The following is a 17,779-nucleotide window of genomic DNA, read 5'->3' on the forward strand; positions in this document are numbered from 1 at the left end:
CTTTTATTTTTTGCACTTTTTTTTACACTTTTTTATACTTTTTTTACACTTTTTCTCAAGTCCCACTAGGGGACTTGAAGGTCCAACGGTCAGATTTTTTTTTTTCTAATACATTGCACTACCTATGTAGTGCAATGTATTAGATCTGTCAGTCATTCACTGACAGCAAGCCGTTTAGGCTTCGCCTCCCGGCGGGGCCTAAATCGGCTTCCGTAATGGCAGAGCAGGAGACCATTGTGTCTCCTGTTGCCATAACAGCAGTCGCCAGTCCCGATTGCCTGTCAGGGCTGGCGATCTGCTTGTAACCGCTACGATGCAGCAATCGCTTTCGATTGCTGCATCGAAGGGGTTAATGGCAGGGATCGGAGCTAGCTCCGGTTCCTGCCGTTACAGGTGGATGTCAGCTGTAACATACAGCTGACTTCCACCGCTGATGACGCCGGATCAGCTCCTGACCCGGCGCCATCTTGCCGGCAGCTACGGAAGCCGATCAGGCTCCGCCGCCGGGCGGATCTTGACCGGCTTCGGTGCTAGGCAGACCGGGAGGCCAGTATTAGGCCTCCGGTTGCCATTGCAGCCACCGGAACCCCCGGCAATTTCATTACTGGGGTTCCGATGAGCTGCAAACACCTTAAGTGCAGCGATCGCGTTTGAGCGCTGCACTTAAGGGGTTAATGGCGGGGATCGAAGCTAATTTCGGTCCCCGCCGTTACAGTCGGATGTCAGCTGTAAGATACAGCTGAGATCCGGTGATGATGGGACCGGCTCAGCTTCTGAGCCGGTGCCAAACGTTTGACGTACATGTACGGCAAGATGCGGGAAGTCAGTACTTTCCATGACGTACATGTACGTCAAATGTCGGGAAGGGGTTAATTTCAGTTTAAAGAAAGTCTGTCAGTAGATTTTCCACTAACAATTGTCTGACAATGCGAAGTAGTTAACAGGTAATGGATTAGGGACATACCTGTGTTTCTGCTGTAAGGGCACATTCACACGTTGCGGAATTGCTGTTGAATTCCGCTGCGGACAGTCCGCAGTGTAATTCTGCAGAAGCCGTTTTTTACATTTGTTTCTATACATTTTTAGGAAACTTAGTTCAGACGTTGCGGAAAATAACTGTGCGGAAATCAGGCTACGGTGCAGAATTTTCCCTCCGCAGAATGCTCATGACGTTGCGGAGAAGAAGCGGAATTTCACTGCAGATTTCACCATTTGCAATGCAAAAACTGAAATCTGTGGCAAGTCCGCTGTGATATCTGCAAAGTCTGAATTACCTGTCAAACATGCAAATGTTGGTGCAGAATCGTTGCGTAATTGCCCCAAATCTGCACCAACATTTGCAGCGGAAAAATTCCGCCACGTCTGAACGTGCCCTTACTGCTTGCATTGGTGGAAAAAAAAAATTGGTTTTAGGCCAGGATCACACACAGAGTTTTAATGCAGTTTTAATGGCAGTTTTTTGCTCACTCTTTTGAACCCAAGTCAGAAGTGGATCCAAAAGGAAGAAAGCGTATAAAGAAAATACTAATGCATATTTTTTCTTTTGTCCACTCCTGCATTTGGTTAAAAAAAACTGCCAAAAACGGCATCAAAACTCCAAGTGTGATCCTGGCCCAATTCTGTCATGCGTGGCTAAATAAGCATCAGAGTCTAGAATTTAGCACTCCAAACCTTCCCCTCTCCTATTCAGTTGATTGATATAGCAGTCTCATCTGGGCCTTGGTACCTGATGGGGCCCCATAGGACCCACTGAACTATAAGAAGACACTAGTATTATAAATGGTACAAGGTAGGTGGGGAACCCTGTTATAGATTTTGTATTGGGGCCCAGGAGCATCAAGTCAAACATCTGTTGTTTATTCTTTTCTTGAGTTGTAGCTATTTATTATTCTTTTTTTTTTTTACTTTCCTGGGGGCTGTTATTTTTAAGGCACACAAATTTATCCTGTGTCTGTATAGCCAGTCTAGCAGGGTGTGCCTTCTTAAATGAATCAGACTTAAAGAGGCTCTGTCACCACATTATAAGTGGCCTATATTGTACATGATGTGATTGGCGCTGTAATCTAGATTACAGCAGTGTTTTTTATTTAGAAAAACGATCATTTTTGACAGAGTTATGACCTATATTAGCTTTATGCTAATGAGTTTCTCAATTGACAACTGGGCGTGTTTTACTATATGGACTATATTTACTATATGACCAATCAGCGTCATACACTTCTCTCCATTCATTTACACAGCACTAGCGATATAGCTATATCGCTATGTGCTGCCACATAAACACAGAATAACGTTACTGCAGTGTCTGGACAATGAATATACATTACCTCCAGCCAGGACGTGATGTGTATTCAGACTCCTGTCACTTCTCTACACTTCTCTGTGATTTACAGAAGCGTGTAAAATACTAATACTGTATACTCCCTAGAGATTATGGCGTGGCAGGGGAGATATATACAGAGCCATATCTCTGTATATAGTATATACACCGGCGAGTCACATTATTATGACTGCCATCTAATATCCAGAGTAAGCGCCGTGTGCAGCATGGACAGCAGCAAGACGGACTGGGAGTGACTCAGTAAGGTGCTGGTAGGTTGTCTCAGGTATCTGGAGCCATGCTGACTGCAGTACATCCAACATTTGCTGGAGGGTGCGTGGGGAAGGATCCATAGAATGAACAAGATGATTGAGGTTGTCCCACAGATGATCAATTGGGTTCAAGTCTGGCGATTTAGGGGACCAGCGAAGTACTTGGAAGTCTTGGTCATGCTCTTCTAACCACTGTCGGACATTTCTAGTCGTGTGATATGTCGCATTGTCTTTTTCGAAGATTCCATATGCCCCAGGGAAGACAAACAGCATGTATGGGTGGATGTGATTTGCAACGATGGATGGATTCATACCCAAATTGGTTCAGAGTGCCTTCCACATGGATGAGTGGACCCAGAGAATGCCATGAAAAAATTCCCCAGACCATAGAACTGCCGCCACCAGCTTGTGTTCTTCCAGCAATGGTTGCAGGGTGTTTGTTCTCTGATGTTTCTCGCCTGACACGCCAACCTCCATCCTTTCGATGAAGCAGAAAATGGGACTCATCGGAGAAGGAAACCCTTTGCCAATCATCGGTTGTCCAAATCAGATACTGCCATGCAAATTTAAGCCTTTTTTTTCCGATGCACCTTTGTTAGCATAGCAGCAGTGACATCCGTCTGCTTCAGAGCCCCATACACAGTAGGGTTCGCTGTGGGTTGTTTTAGACCCATGTCTGGTAGCCCCCTGGTTGATCTTCACTGTGAGCTGCTCCACTGTAGCATGTCATTCGGCTCTTGCGCACCTTCATAGCCGACGTCCACCACTCAGATCAATAGCATGTGGTGCTCCGCAGTTTACATGTCGGTTATTCCCAATGGTGCCATTTGTCCACTCGTGATGCATTTTCACCACAGCAGCACGTGAACAGTTCACAAACTGCGCTGTTTGAGAAATACTGCCACCCGTGGCCCAAAAGCCAATAATCATCCCTTTTTGCAACTCACACCTTTTACTCATGGCAATGAGTGATATGTATTCAGACAGCCAATCACACACCTTTATATACCCACCAAGCCAGCCCACCACACATCACTTCCTTCATGGGCTACGTGCTGCCCGACGTGCTGTCATCTATTGATTATGAGATTACTTTGCTGATCTTGTTCCAGGCTAAACAGCAGAGCTGAGAAGTGATCTACAGAAAACAGGACCGGTGCCAGCCTATTGTATGTGCTCTATTGGCCTGTGTGAAAACTGGAATATTTCTAGATATTTTTTATATGGCTAGTCATATAAAGAATTACATTGAAAACATACGTTTAGAATTTGTATTTTGCTTATGATATATATTTCCTTTAAGTTTTTATGTTGTTTATTTGACAGGCTGTGTTTATGCTTTATTGGGAAGTATGGAGGCAAAACGTTTTCTACTGACAAACAGAATATATTTGCATGTCATCACTTCCATGCCCAAAACATTGGGCAGCTCAGTCATAAGCCACCCTCTAGTTTATATAGGAAATGTTGGCACAGCTACTACTGGTGACCAGACAATCCAAGATTCCAGCAGCACAGGCAATATCTGGGTGCAGGCCCTGGGGAACAGACCAATATCCCGTCAATATAGAGACAAAAAAAGTCAGCACTCCGCAGATACAGGTGAAAATTAGGGGTACTTTATGACATGTCACTGCTTGAGAAAAGCCCCAGGGGACGGGGCTGAAACGTCGGACGGGGCTGAAATGTTGCACTAGGATAATAAAGTACCCCTACCTTTCACCTGTATCTACGGATTGCTGCCTATTTTTTTTTTGTCTCTACTACTGGTGACCAGAGATATTGTTCAAGTATTTAACTGTATAAACAGCGTGGTCATCGATACAGAAATATATTTGCAGATAAAGAGAAGGAGGTATCAGAACATGAACAAAGAGGGATGTGAGGAGTACATAATAATAATAATAATAATAATAATAATAATAATATTATTACTTCAGACTTTGCAGCTGTACTGACATGTCTGTTTTAATAAATACTTGTACTCTATAAAAACACAATTCAGGAGCTTTTTTTCTTAGAACTCTGCGTTGTGCGTGCCGTTCTTCTGTTATTTTTCATAGAAATTTATGAATACATTGACAACTGGTTGTTACCATTCCCCTTGTCAAAGGGTCGTGTCCTTACACAGTTTAAGACTAGTCATTGGACAGTGTCAGACTGTGTAGGAACACACCCTCAATCGGTAACACCCAGTTGTCAATTTTCTTTATAAATTTGTAGGAGGAATAACAGAGGAATGGTACAATATGTAGTTCTCCAGATGCTCCAGAATTGTTATTTTATTGGAAATACAAGTATTTTAGAAAATCGACGTGTCAGCAGACATGTCCCACCACAGTAAGGGTATGTTCACACGGAGTGTTTTTTTAGCCGTTTTTCGGGCCGTAAATGTCCCGAAAAACGGTTGAAAAATCGAAAGCAGAACGGCTCCAAACATCTGCTTATTGATTTCAATACGGCTGCGTAAAAAAACTGCAGCGAACAAGAAGTGCATGTCTCTTCTTCAGCCGTTTTTGGAGCCATTTTTCATAGACTCTATAGAAAAACAGCTCCAAAAACGGTCTTAAAAAACGCAGCGAAAAACGGCGCTAAAATCGCAAGTGGCTTAAAAAACTTCTGAAAATCAGGAGCGGTTTCCCCTTGAAAATAGCTCCGTATTTTCAGAAGTTTTTGAGTTTGTGTGTGCACATACCCTAATGCTTATATTGGAAATTTGTGTTAAAAAAAACATGCATGCAAGTTGCAATGTCTCATTGATGTCAGCACAGATAAGACATGCACAACCAGCAAGATTTAGGCTATGTTCATACCCTTACTAAAAAACTTCTGAAAATACGGAGCTGTTTTCAAGGGAAAACAGCTCCTGATTTTCAGAAGTTTTTTAAGCAAACTCGCGTTTTTCGCTTCGTTTTTGGAGCAGTTTTTCTATAGTCAATGAAAAATGGCTCCAAAAACTGCTCAAGTGACATGCACTTCTTTTTCGCGGGCGTTTTTTTTTTTTTCTTTTTTAAGCGCCCATTTTTCAAAAACGACCCATCGGAATAGAACGCCGTATCGTATTTCCCATTGAAATCAATAGGCAGATGTTTGGAGGCGTTCTGCTTCCGATTTTTCGGCCCGAAAAACGTCTGAAAATATGCCGCGTGAACATACCCTCAAAGGATCTCTCTAGAAATCCATGCATTTTCTAAAATGTTGGCAAATCATCTTTACCTTTAGATGAGCCCTGTTCGTCTGCGCACCACAAATACATAGTCCTATTCCTGTATTCCTGTGTAAGTGTCTGGTCGTTTTAGTCACAACTGTACTGTTTATGACCGGCTTTATTATCAAGGTTCATAATCAATTAAACAATTGTTGTAAGCAGGGAGAGGCACATTGACACTAATCTTGTTGAATTTATGAATGTTCTTTCTTCTTTTCAGGATGGAGTTTTAGCATGGGATCAGCCTATCAATTTCACAGCTGGAGAGTTTTTGTCATTGTATGTGCACTACCCTGTGTCTCTGCAGTCGTGGCTCTCACATTTATGCCAGAAAGTCCACGATTCCTTTTAGAGGTGAGAACTGAAATGACAACTTCTGAATTACTGTAGTACTTACTCTTTCTTCTATAACTCCAATTTTAAGAGATCTGGTGACATATTTAGTACTATGTACCCTTAAGCCAGCCATAGACATGAGATTTTTGTATGCAAAATCTGACAACTTCGGACAGTATCTGAGATCAGACAGGTTGAATTGTAATCTGTACGAATCCTTGTCTCTGCCGACATAAACGGGGCCAGAGGTGTCTGGGGGCCACTTATCTCCTTCTTATCGTAGAAATGACATGCCTATCTGGCTGTCAAACAGGCATGTTAAGGGGGGAATAGCGATATGCTAAGTTATTATTATGCTGAGTTATTGTTCGCCTAACATATATCTTATATTTTCTGTGTTCTGTCTGGCCAATACAGTGGATGACCCCCTCTATAACATCCATTAATAGGGCATATTAAAAGGGGTTGCCCTGATAGGACCACCCATCCCTATTGGAGAATACCAATGTCGTGTGTTGAAAAAACTGTTCTACGTTATAGGCTTCTTTGAACAACTATCTGCATCTAATTCTTTTGACACCATGTATTATTTTATTGGTATAGATCGGAAAACATGATGAAGCCTGGATGATCTTGAAACAAATTCATGACACAAATATGAGGGCTCGTGGACAACCAGAGAAAGTATTCACCGTAAGTATCAAGACATTTTTATTTCCTACCAATAAATTGGTTTTATATATCCCTGAAATCCCATGTCAGTTTTGGCCAGCTAACTGGTTTTTGGGTAGCACAAAAATGGCTACCTGCTGCTCAATCATGGAATCATACAAGAAAATAACAAAAGCTAACCGTTTATACCCTCATCTGTATAAACGAAGACATACTGCAAATAAACACTAGTGTGAATAAGCCCTAAACATAACCTTGATTGGTGCTATTAAGATTTATCTTTCTAAATAAAAGGCCATGTTAATATAATCTAAGTCAGGATTTCTCTGTAAATACATAACATAAGCGGGCATTAAATACAATGTTATACACTTATGTTTAGCTTATTGAAGGTTATATTTTCCAGGACAGATTTTCATAGAGATTGGATGGTGAATGCAAGCATCTGATTGGCTGCAAGCTATACCTGTATAATCTTAGGTCCATGCACAGGGCATTTCCCTGGCTATGGGTGCCGTATTACAGGTACCAGGGGCTTAACTAGGAAAGACTGGGCCCCATAGCAAACTTTTGACTGGGGCCTCCCCCTCCCCTGGGTGCCACAAACCCCCCCCCCCTTGTAGATAGTGCCTTTCTGTAGATTCCGCCACACAGCGCCCCCTTTGTAGATAGCACCATACAGCCCCCTGTAGATAGCATCATACACAGCCCCCTGTATATAGGACCATACAGCCCCCTGTAGATAGCGTCATACAGCCCCCTCCCTGTATATAGCACCATATATCTGCCCTGTAGAAAGCGCCATAAAGCCCCCCATATATACTGCCATACCGCCCCCTCCCTGTACATAGCGCCATACAGCCCCCCCTGTAGATAGCGTCATACAGCCCCCCCTGTAGATAGCGCCATACAGCTGCCTGTAGATAGCGTCATACAGCTCCCCTGTAGATAGCGCCATGAAGCCCCCTCCCTGTATATAGCACCATGCAGCCCCCCTGTACATAGCACCATACAGCCCCCCTGTACATAGCGCCATACAGCCCCCCTGTATATAGCACCATAAAGCCCCCCTTGTAGTTAGCGCCATACAACCCCCTGTAGATAGCGCCATACAACCCCCTGTATATAGCAACACACAGCCCCCCTGTATATAGCACCATACAACCCCCCTGTATATAGCACCATACAGCACCCCTGTATATAGCACCATACAGCCCCCTCCTTGTAGATAGCACCATACTGCCCCAGCCCCCCCCCCCAAAAAAAAAAACAGGCTGTAGCCTATGGTTTGTCCCATAAAAGACATGTATCCCCTATCCACAGGATAGGGGATACATGTGTGATCGCTGGGACCCCCAGCAATAAGGAGAATGGGGGACAGAAAGTTCCCCGAAGTGCTCCATGAGAAACCTTGAATTTCTGGGGTCTGCGTCTGGCAGCTCAATAAAAATGAAAGGAGCACTGGTGCTCCATTCATTTCTACGGAGCTGCCGGAAGTCCGAGGTTTCTCATGGAGCACTTCGGGGGACTTTCGGTCCCCCATTCTCCTTATCGCTGGGGGTCCTGTGGATAGGGGATACATGTGTTTTATAGGAACATCCCCTTAAATGGCAGAGTGGGGAGATACCTCCCTGCTCTGCCGTATTGTTCAGTGGCGTCGCGCTGTAGCAGCAATAGTGGCTGCTAGCGGAACCTCTGGTCATGGGGGGGCCGCTATGGCTGCTACAGTGGTAGTTACGCCACCGACGGGTACATACAACGCGGCCATGTACATAAAGTCTAAGTGCCACTTTCTTAGCGACTTCTGAACAATTCACAAATTCCTAGTGATGGATTCAGGTCCACATCTTGTATCTAGGATTTTTAGCTTTACGTCTTTGCTATTAGCATTCTTAAGAGAATCAGATTTTATGCTGCCTGAATGTGCTGCACTTTTTATACTTTTTATTGATAGTGATTATAGCAACAAAGTAACAGTGAGACCGGGCAGCATATATTGTACATAAAGTTTGTATGTTCTTCCGGTGTTTCCTCAGGTTACTCAGGTTTGCTCTCAAAGAAAAAACATACTGAATATGAATATCAATGGCTTCTTATGAAATGAGTCCTAGTGTAAAGGTGAACGAGCGCCGATCGACGATACACCACATTGATCATCGCTCGTTGGCTCATTTTACATGAACAAATGGTTTACACAAGGAGATGCACTCCTGTGTAGCGAGCATTTTTATCGCCGCATAAAAGATGTGATCGGCGGATGAACGAGTGTTTGCTTGTTCATTGGATGATCGATGCCCTGTTTGCATGAACGCTCAATCGCCCAATCATTGGCCTATGTAAACAGGACTGTAGAAACAGGGACTAATGTGAATGGTGACAATCTCTGTATAGTGCTACAGAATATGTTGGTGATATATAAGCAACAGGAAATAAATAAATAAAACTTCTAGAGTGCGGGCTGGATATTCGTTTGGCTGTTTTATAAATAATATAATGATTTACCCAATCTTGGTTTGATTTTTTTGCAGGTCCATAGAATCAAGACTCCAAAACAAATAGATGAACTCATTGAAATTGAGACAGATACAGGCACTTGGTACAGAAGAGGCTTTGTAAGAATTCGCACTGAACTACATGGTGTAAGTACAATTAAAGTGTCTTTCTCTTATTTAATTTAAGGGGGTTTTACACAGGACCATTATCGGGCAGAGATCATCAGATGAACGAACAAATGTCCGATCTTCTGCTGGTCGTATCGTTCTAAAAAAGTAAAAGATTATCGTTGTCGGCAGCACATCTCCCTGTGTAAACAGGGAGATGCGCTGCCAACATGATAATAATGTATGGGGACGAGCGATCGGAGTAACGACCGCTCATCCCCATCCATAGCTCCGTGTGACAGGAGCAAGTGAATGGCGATTAACGATGTCTCGTTGATCGGCGCTTGCTGCACCAGCCGAGTGTCGGCCAGTGTAAAAGGGCCTTTAGTTTCAGAATGGTCAATTGACTAGAACCAACTAAGGACCTTATTACTGTCCTGCAAGTAATATAAAGATTATGAATAGGACACTGCCCGACTGACCCCTGCTATTCAGCTGTCCCAGCTGCCAGCTTACCCTAGCCACAATTGTGTCTCACTGTCTAGGGGGGGGGGGGGGGATGCAGCCCATTTTCTCCGGTTCTCCAGAACTGTTGTTAAATCAACAGCTGGGTCCAAAGTGTAGCGGGATGCCAACCCATCATCTCCCCTGTACTTAATTGTATCAACGTCCTTAGGACAAAAATGCAATTAAATCTTCTAACAGGAGCTGGCAGGTCAAGGGAACCCTCATGTCCCTGCCCTGCCATTCGACGCATGGACTTTGGTTTTGGGACAAATGTTTTGTCAATTTTTGTGGCACACTGTACACCCATACGTAGGAAACCTGTTGTTAAAAATGTTAATCCCACCCCTGAAAGGGGTACCTTAAAGAAATTACAGTACTCTCCCTCTCAAGAGTGTAGCTATAGGAATGGAGAGACAGCACTAGCTTCCAGGTCCTGGTGCCAGATAAGAAGACATCAGTATGATAAATGGTAGATCGGGGCCAGATTACAGATTTTGCTTTGGGGCCCAGGAGCTTCAAGTTATGTTGCTGCTCCCTCGTTCTGGGCTACTCTCCTGTCATGATATGGCCAAGAACATTTGACTACTTAGATTATATTTATTTGTGAGCAATTTTTTTTTTTTTTTAAGTTTATTTTTATTATATAAAAATACTCTATCCTTCACAATATTCCAAAGCAACCCCATCTTTTCTCATTTCTGTGAGTTTGTGGAAAAAACGTTAAAAAAGTAAACCATCATTTCTAGTATAATCCTGATCTAAATATCTAATCCTTTACTGAGCTCAAACCAACATGTAACCATTGATACAGATCTACTAGTATCAAAATCCCTCAGATTTACAACATCAAATGTCTGCTTAATCTGTGATTACCCAGATAGCAGCAATGAAATCTTTTGAGATATTCATAAATCCTTTCCTTCTCTTTGACTAGGTACATCTAGCTTCCTTAGATACAATCTGCCTGCAATCTTAAAAAGCAAACAAAGCATTAACTAATATTAGCTACGAATTCTGCAAATTGCATTAATTCCAGTGCATTCATCCTTTAAAATATTAAGCAGATGGCAATCTAAATAGAAGTGCATTGTGCCGGTCTGCACATTATATTTTTCAAACCTTTGAATTTTTAGCACAAGCTTCTTCATAAAATATTCTGGGTCCAGGTTACAGGCAAATAACTGAAGTCAGATTGGGCTACATGGGAAAGGTGAATAAAACAAAGTGATAGGTGGATCATGTGTGATGACATCATCCATCTGTCATCATTATTTCTTTAAAGGGCCAGAGGACGAATATGTGTGGCCAAGCCATAGGACCAGCAGGCAGGGAGGATGGCAGGCATGGCTCATAACTTGAGGTGTAGATAGGGGAAGCTACTGGGGCACTTGCCCTGGGCACAGAATGTGGACGGGGCCCAGCAGAGGCCCCTTTCACTTTTAAAAGGAAAATAAATATTGGCAGTTTTTCTATTGGATCAATCCAATAGATAATGGCCAGTATATTTACCTCTCCTCACTCCCAGCTCCTCTTCAGCTCCAGTCATTGTGAATTGGGGTCAGGTCTGAATTTATTTGGGGGTCTGATTAATTTATTGGTCTGGTCTGGACTCTGTTCTCCTGACGTATATTGTACTTCCAACAGAAGTCTGTGACATATGCCACTGTACAGGCATAAAGTGGCATATGTCCCGCAGTAAATAACATGTACCTCATTGTATACATTTTTTCTTTTTGTATTCATGTATATAGAATAACTAAGTCTACTATGCAATTCTCTACAACAATAAGAAAAATATATGCTAATACATACCTTCCCGGCATGTTCTAAAGGGACACTCTATTAGCATATACCGGGTGATTGGGGGCCTATGGTTATGTTCGGTGTATAAGCCGGGAGCTTTCCAAAGAAGCATATACGCTGATCTTAGGGCTGTAATATGATCTGAACACAGCTTTACAATAACAAAGGGAACATGTCCAGTAAGGATTTTTTTCATATTTTACATCCAAACTTTTCCCTAATTCGTATTTTTCTCTGTGTATGATCAAAAGCATTGTGTAATGAGTGACAGTCTAACATAACCTAATCTTGCTAATAGGACAGTAGATGATGGTCCCTCCTACACTTCCTCTATTTCAGATTCTGTATAAAAATGTATTAAAATGAAAGCCTGTAATTATCTGGCCACACTGTCCCTATAGATAGCGCCACACAGCCCCTGTAGTCCGTGCCACACACATCCCCCCTATAGATCCTGCCACACAGACCCCCCCTGTAGATAGTGCCACACAGACCCCCCTGTAGATAGTGCCACACAGACCCCCCTGTAGATAGTGCCACACAGACCCCCCTGTAGATAGTGCCACACAGACCCCCCTGTAGATAGTGCCACACAGACCCCCCTGTAGAAGATGCCACACAGACCCCCCTGTAGATAGTGCCACACAGCCCCCCTGTAGATAGTGCCACACAGCCCCCCTGTAGATAGTGCCACACAGCCCCCCTGTAGATAGTGCCACACAGCCCCCCTGTAGATAGTGCCACACAGCCCCCCTGTGTAGATAGTGCCACACAGACCACATTCCCCTGGTATATAGTGCTACACAGCCCCCCTCACCGTGTATATAGTGCTACACAGCCCCCCTATTCCCTTGTATATAGTGCTACACAGCCCCTTACCCCTCTCTCCTTGTATATAGTGCTACACAGCCCCCCTTTCCCCTTGTGTATACTGCTACACAGCCCCCTCTCCTCCCCTTGTATATAGTGCTACACAGCCCCCTTTCTCCCCTTGTATATAGTGCTACACAGCTCCCCTCTCCCCTTGTATATAGTGCTACACATCCCCGTCCTACCCTTGTGTATATTGTCTTACACAGCATTTCCCCCATGTATATAGCGCTACACAGCCCCACTCCTCCCCTCTATATATCGCTACACAGCCCCCCCCCCCAGCTCCTTAAAAAAAAAAAAAAAAGATTGTACTCACCTTGCCCTATTCCCGCGACAGACGGAGCGGTACACTGCCTCTCCGGTGGGACGCATGGCAGACCGGCATGATGTGACGTCATCACGAAGGCCTGCGTGACTCCCAGCGCCTTATAGGCTGCAGGCTTAACGTGGCCTGCAAACTATAGTATTCATTTGTATGTGCGCCCTGATGATGCACATACAAGTGAATGTGGCTGTCGCTAGCACCAGAGCCCACTCCGTTGCTAGCGTCGTCACTGCATCCGCCTGCCACCCGTGACAGTGCGCGGGCTTTAAACTTTAGTGAGCGGGCGAACCATGGAAGGTGCGTGCCCGTGCAGCCGCGCACCTTATAGGGAACAATGCCCCTAATTACCCTTATCTTTTCTAATGAAACGTGCTGCATTGTGATGTTCTATCATTTTACTTACATCATTATAATCACATAATTATTATACATTATTTTACAGATTTGGTTAACGTTTATGAAATGCTTTGATTATCCTGTCAAAGAAAACACAATCAAACTGACAATAGTGTGGCTCACTCTGTCATTTGGGTAAGTTTGCATTTGATCCCATATCGTTCAGTTACGTTTATATAAACTGCGATTAGTTATTTTTATATACACTTTATACGAGAACCCACTACGGATTTAGAAACGACCCTGAGATATTGGCAGGAGAGCCAGATACAGTGCTGTGAATAAGTATTTGTCCCTCACCCGATTTCTTCTATATTTACTAATCTGTCACATTTAAAGGGTAGCTAGACGTTTGACATGTCAGAAGTTTTAATTGGTGAGGGTCTGAGCACTGAGACCACCATCAATGGCTAAAACAAAGTGTCAGAAGTACTCATGTGAGCGCACAGCCGCTTCGTGTCTGTTCGGCTTTTTCTGGTAATCAATGTATTGGAGTACGGACTCAATAGAAAGTCTATGAGCCCGTACTCCGATACATCAGATTTCCAGAAAAAGCTTCACATCATCCAACTAATTTTAATATAAGATAAAGACAACACGAGTAAACTCCCCTGGCCTCCTGGTGCGGCGATAGTTGATGCAGAGACTGTCTTCCAGGATGAGTGCTGAGGCATTGTGTTGAAGGACCTGCGGCCGAAAATGTAAACACAGCATGATCTTGCGATTTAAGCTGATATCATACTGTGCAGGGTAGGGGAGAAGCTGTATCATGCTGATTGGACTAGGGATGCACGATGCATCAAAACTTTTGATACTGTCCACCCGTGCACCCCCACCGTTTCGATACCGTTATTTCATGTATTTCGATACAGCATTGTAACACATGAATGTATGAGAGCAGGGCTGCAGCTGTGTAATACAGCCATTGCCCCGCTCCTGAGTCCTGAGAAGCACTTGCCGTCAGGATGAGGCGATGCAACCAGCACTGCTCTAATGTGCGGCGGCACTGAAGACCGAACATGGCGGGCGCACTGCAAAACACCTCCATGTTCTGTCCTCGGTGCCTGAACCGCGGCTCATTAGTGCAGCGCCGGCCGCATCACCTCAGGCTGACCGTGCATGTACTTGTCAGGAGTGGGGCAATAACACAGCCGCAGCCCCGCTCTATAACGGCAGAGATCAGAGAAACCTCTCACCTCCGCCATTATACCCCTGAATGCTGCGATCAAAGCTGACCAAGCGTAATCTCGTTGTAACCTGTCATCTACAGCATAATCTCGCGAGATTACGCTTGCTCTGCTGTAACTACCACAGAAACAGTAACGAAGTGCACAGATTGTGAATAGACATCCCGTGGAATGTCTATTCACTGTCTAAACACTTCAGTATCGTTAATGTGTTAGTATAAGACAGCACATAGTGATCTAAAAGGATCCCTATGCGCTAACTAAATGAATGGAGAGGAGTGCATGACGCTGATTGGTCAGCGTCATACACTCCTCTGTACAACGCCCACTTGGTCTACAGTAAAAACACGCCCACTTTGGCAATAAGCAACTCATTAGCATAAATCTAAAATCGCTAATAAAGTGGTGAAAACAGATTGCTTTTTTAAATAAAAAGCACTGCTGTCACCTACATTATAGCGCCGATCTCGTTATGTACGAGATAGGGCACTTATAATGTGGTGACAGAGCCTCTTTAAGACACAATTTACACTGGAATTATTTGTGTGACAGCGCCTATGATATTAGGTAGGAGATTGGCCATTACAAAACTAGTCGCCACATTATAAGTGCCCTATCTCCTACATAATCTGATCGGCACTGTAATGTAGATATCAACAGTGTTTTTTATTTTGAAAAACAATCATTTTTTAGCAAGTTATGATCAATTTTAGATTTATGCTAATTAGTTTCTTAATAGACATTTGGCCGTGTTTTTACTTTTTACCAACTGGGCATTGTAAAGGGAAGTGTATGACGCTGCCCAATAAGCGTCATACACTTCTCTCCATTCATGTCCATTTGTACTCCGCACAGCGTGATCTTGCTGTGCTGTCACATACACTCACATTAAGGTTATGTTCACACGCAGTAGCAAAATACGTCTGAAATTACGGAGCTGTTTTCAGGTGAAAACTGCACATGAATTTCAGAAGTTTTTGCAAGTACTCAGGTTTTTCGCGGCGTCTTTTACGGACGTTATTATAGCTGTTTTTCAATGGAGTCAATGAAAAATGGCTCCAAAAACGTCCCAAGAAGTGACATGCACTTCTTTGACGCGGGCGTCTTTTTACGTGACGTCTTTTGACAGCGAGCAATAGGCAGATGTTTGCAGGCGTAATGGAGCCGTCTTTTCAGGCGTAATTCGAGGCATAAAACACCTGAATTACGTCTGAAAATAGGCCGTGTGAACATACCCTAACTTTACTGAAGTGTCTTGAGAGGACGCGATGTCTATTCACACTCCCGACACTTCGGTAAAGTTTGTGTGGGACTTAATAGCTGCACAGCGTGATCTCGCGAGATCATGCTATGAATGACAGCACAGCGAGATCACGCTGTGCAGCTATTAAGTACCACACAAACTTTACCGAAGTGTCGGGAGGGTGAATACACATCGAGTCCTGGCTGGAGGTGATGTCTATACACTCTCAAGACACTTCAGTAAAGTTAATGTGGGTGTATGTGACAGCACAGCAAGATCACGCTGTGCGGACTACAAATGGACATGAATGGAGAGAAGTGTGTGACACTAATTGGTCAGCGTCATACACTTCTCTTCACAACGAACACTTGGTCAAAAGTTAAAAAACGCCCGGTTGGGCATTAAGAAAGTAATTAGCATAGATCTAAAATTGCTCATAACGTGGAAAAAAATGAACGTTTTTCAAAATAAAAAACACTGTTATCTACATTACAGCGCCGATCAGATTATGTAGGAGATAGGGAATTTATAATCTGGTGACAGAGCCTCTTTGAGCTAGATGTAACGAGACTCATATGTTCCAAAAGTTCCACTTTTAACTCATTGGTCCACAGAATAAGTCAGAAGTGTTACAATAAACTGTTATTTAACCTGCAAGATGAACGCTGTAAAAAAATTAAACAGCCAGAATTGCTGTTTTGTCATCACCTTAGCTCCCCAATAAAATGAAATAAAAGTAATTAAAAAGTCACATGTACCCCAAAATGGTACCAATGAAAGCTACAGCTCACTCCGCAGAAAATAAGCCCACATACCGCTTAATTGATGGAAAATAAAAGTTATGGCTCTCAGAATGTGGCGACAATTTTTTTTTTAACAAATAGTTTTAGATTCTTTGTAAAAGTAGTAAAACACAAAAAAAAACAATAAAAATTTTATATCGCTGTAATTGTAATAAACCCTAGAATAAAGTTAACAAGTTGTTTTTTTCCCGCATGATGAACGCCGTAAAAACTAAACCCAAAAACAATGGCGGAATTGCTGGTTTTTTTTCCCATTTCACCACACAAAGAATTTTTTTGCAGTTTCCAAGTACATTATAAGGTAAATTCAATGGTGCCATGTAAAACTACATCTCGTCCTGCAAAAAACAAGCCATCATGCGGCTACATTGGCAGAAAAATAAAAAAGTTATGGCTTTTGGAAAGCAGGGAGGAAGAACCGAAAATGGAAAACTGAAAATTGGCCCGGTCATTAAGGAGTTAATAGGAAACCCCTTTTAATGGGAATTGATTTACCCCCTTCACCCATCCGTCCGGATTAAAAATCTTGTTTATCTTTTTAGTACAAGTACTAGTAGTATTCTAGGATTAACCTGTGTATTTCCTTTATTAAAGCAAATATTGTATGATTATGTTACTTCAAAGGGAACCTGTCACCAGCATTCCACCTATTGAACTCTACTCACCACTCGCTGGCCGCTGCTGTCAAAAGTTTATTAGCGTTAATAAACTCCTAAACTCCTCCTCTAACCCTAAATAAGGGTCTGTAAACATTTTGCGCCTTTTAAGGTAATAATCCGTCAGTCTGCTTAGTTCCTCCTCTTATGCCCACCCACCGCCGAAAACTAGCCCGCCCTGAATGCTGTCAATCAATAGTAAGCTGTCAATCAAAAGTAAGAAAGTGGGGTTAACCCTGAAAGGCTTGAGGAATGAAAATATGACTCTTTTCAAATGAAGATATGACTCTTTTATGCTCATCAGCATACAGCACAGGAACATTAACAAACTGAATAGTAAAGCTACAGAGCCGGCTTATAAGATAATTATAGGTTACATAAAAATGATTTTTCACCCACTACCACCTGGTATTGCTGGTTTAATAGGTGAAATGCTGGTGACTGGTTCCCTTTAGGAAAAAAATAAATAATTACTAGTATAATAGGATAATGTATAGGATGACATTGTAACATGTTTCCTACCCAGGGTCTATTGGCTTCCTAGATGATTATCAGATGAAGTGTGCCACTGTGAAGTA

The 17,779-nt window shown here is 43.0% G+C and overlaps 1 protein-coding gene across 1 annotated transcript in view; it reads left to right on the forward strand.

Moving 5' to 3' along the window:
• Window positions 1-17,779, forward strand: part of SV2C (synaptic vesicle glycoprotein 2C) — a 263,022-nt gene that overhangs the window by 205,050 nt on the left and 40,193 nt on the right. The window contains 4 exon segments of the mRNA XM_075838491.1: window positions 6,021-6,154; window positions 6,740-6,829; window positions 9,337-9,447; window positions 13,359-13,447. Coding sequence (XP_075694606.1) covers window positions 6,021-6,154; window positions 6,740-6,829; window positions 9,337-9,447; window positions 13,359-13,447 — 424 coding nt within the window.

Source organism: Rhinoderma darwinii, chromosome 1 (genome assembly GCF_050947455.1).
Source record: "Rhinoderma darwinii isolate aRhiDar2 chromosome 1, aRhiDar2.hap1, whole genome shotgun sequence".
Taxonomy (NCBI): domain Eukaryota; kingdom Metazoa; phylum Chordata; class Amphibia; order Anura; family Rhinodermatidae; genus Rhinoderma; species Rhinoderma darwinii.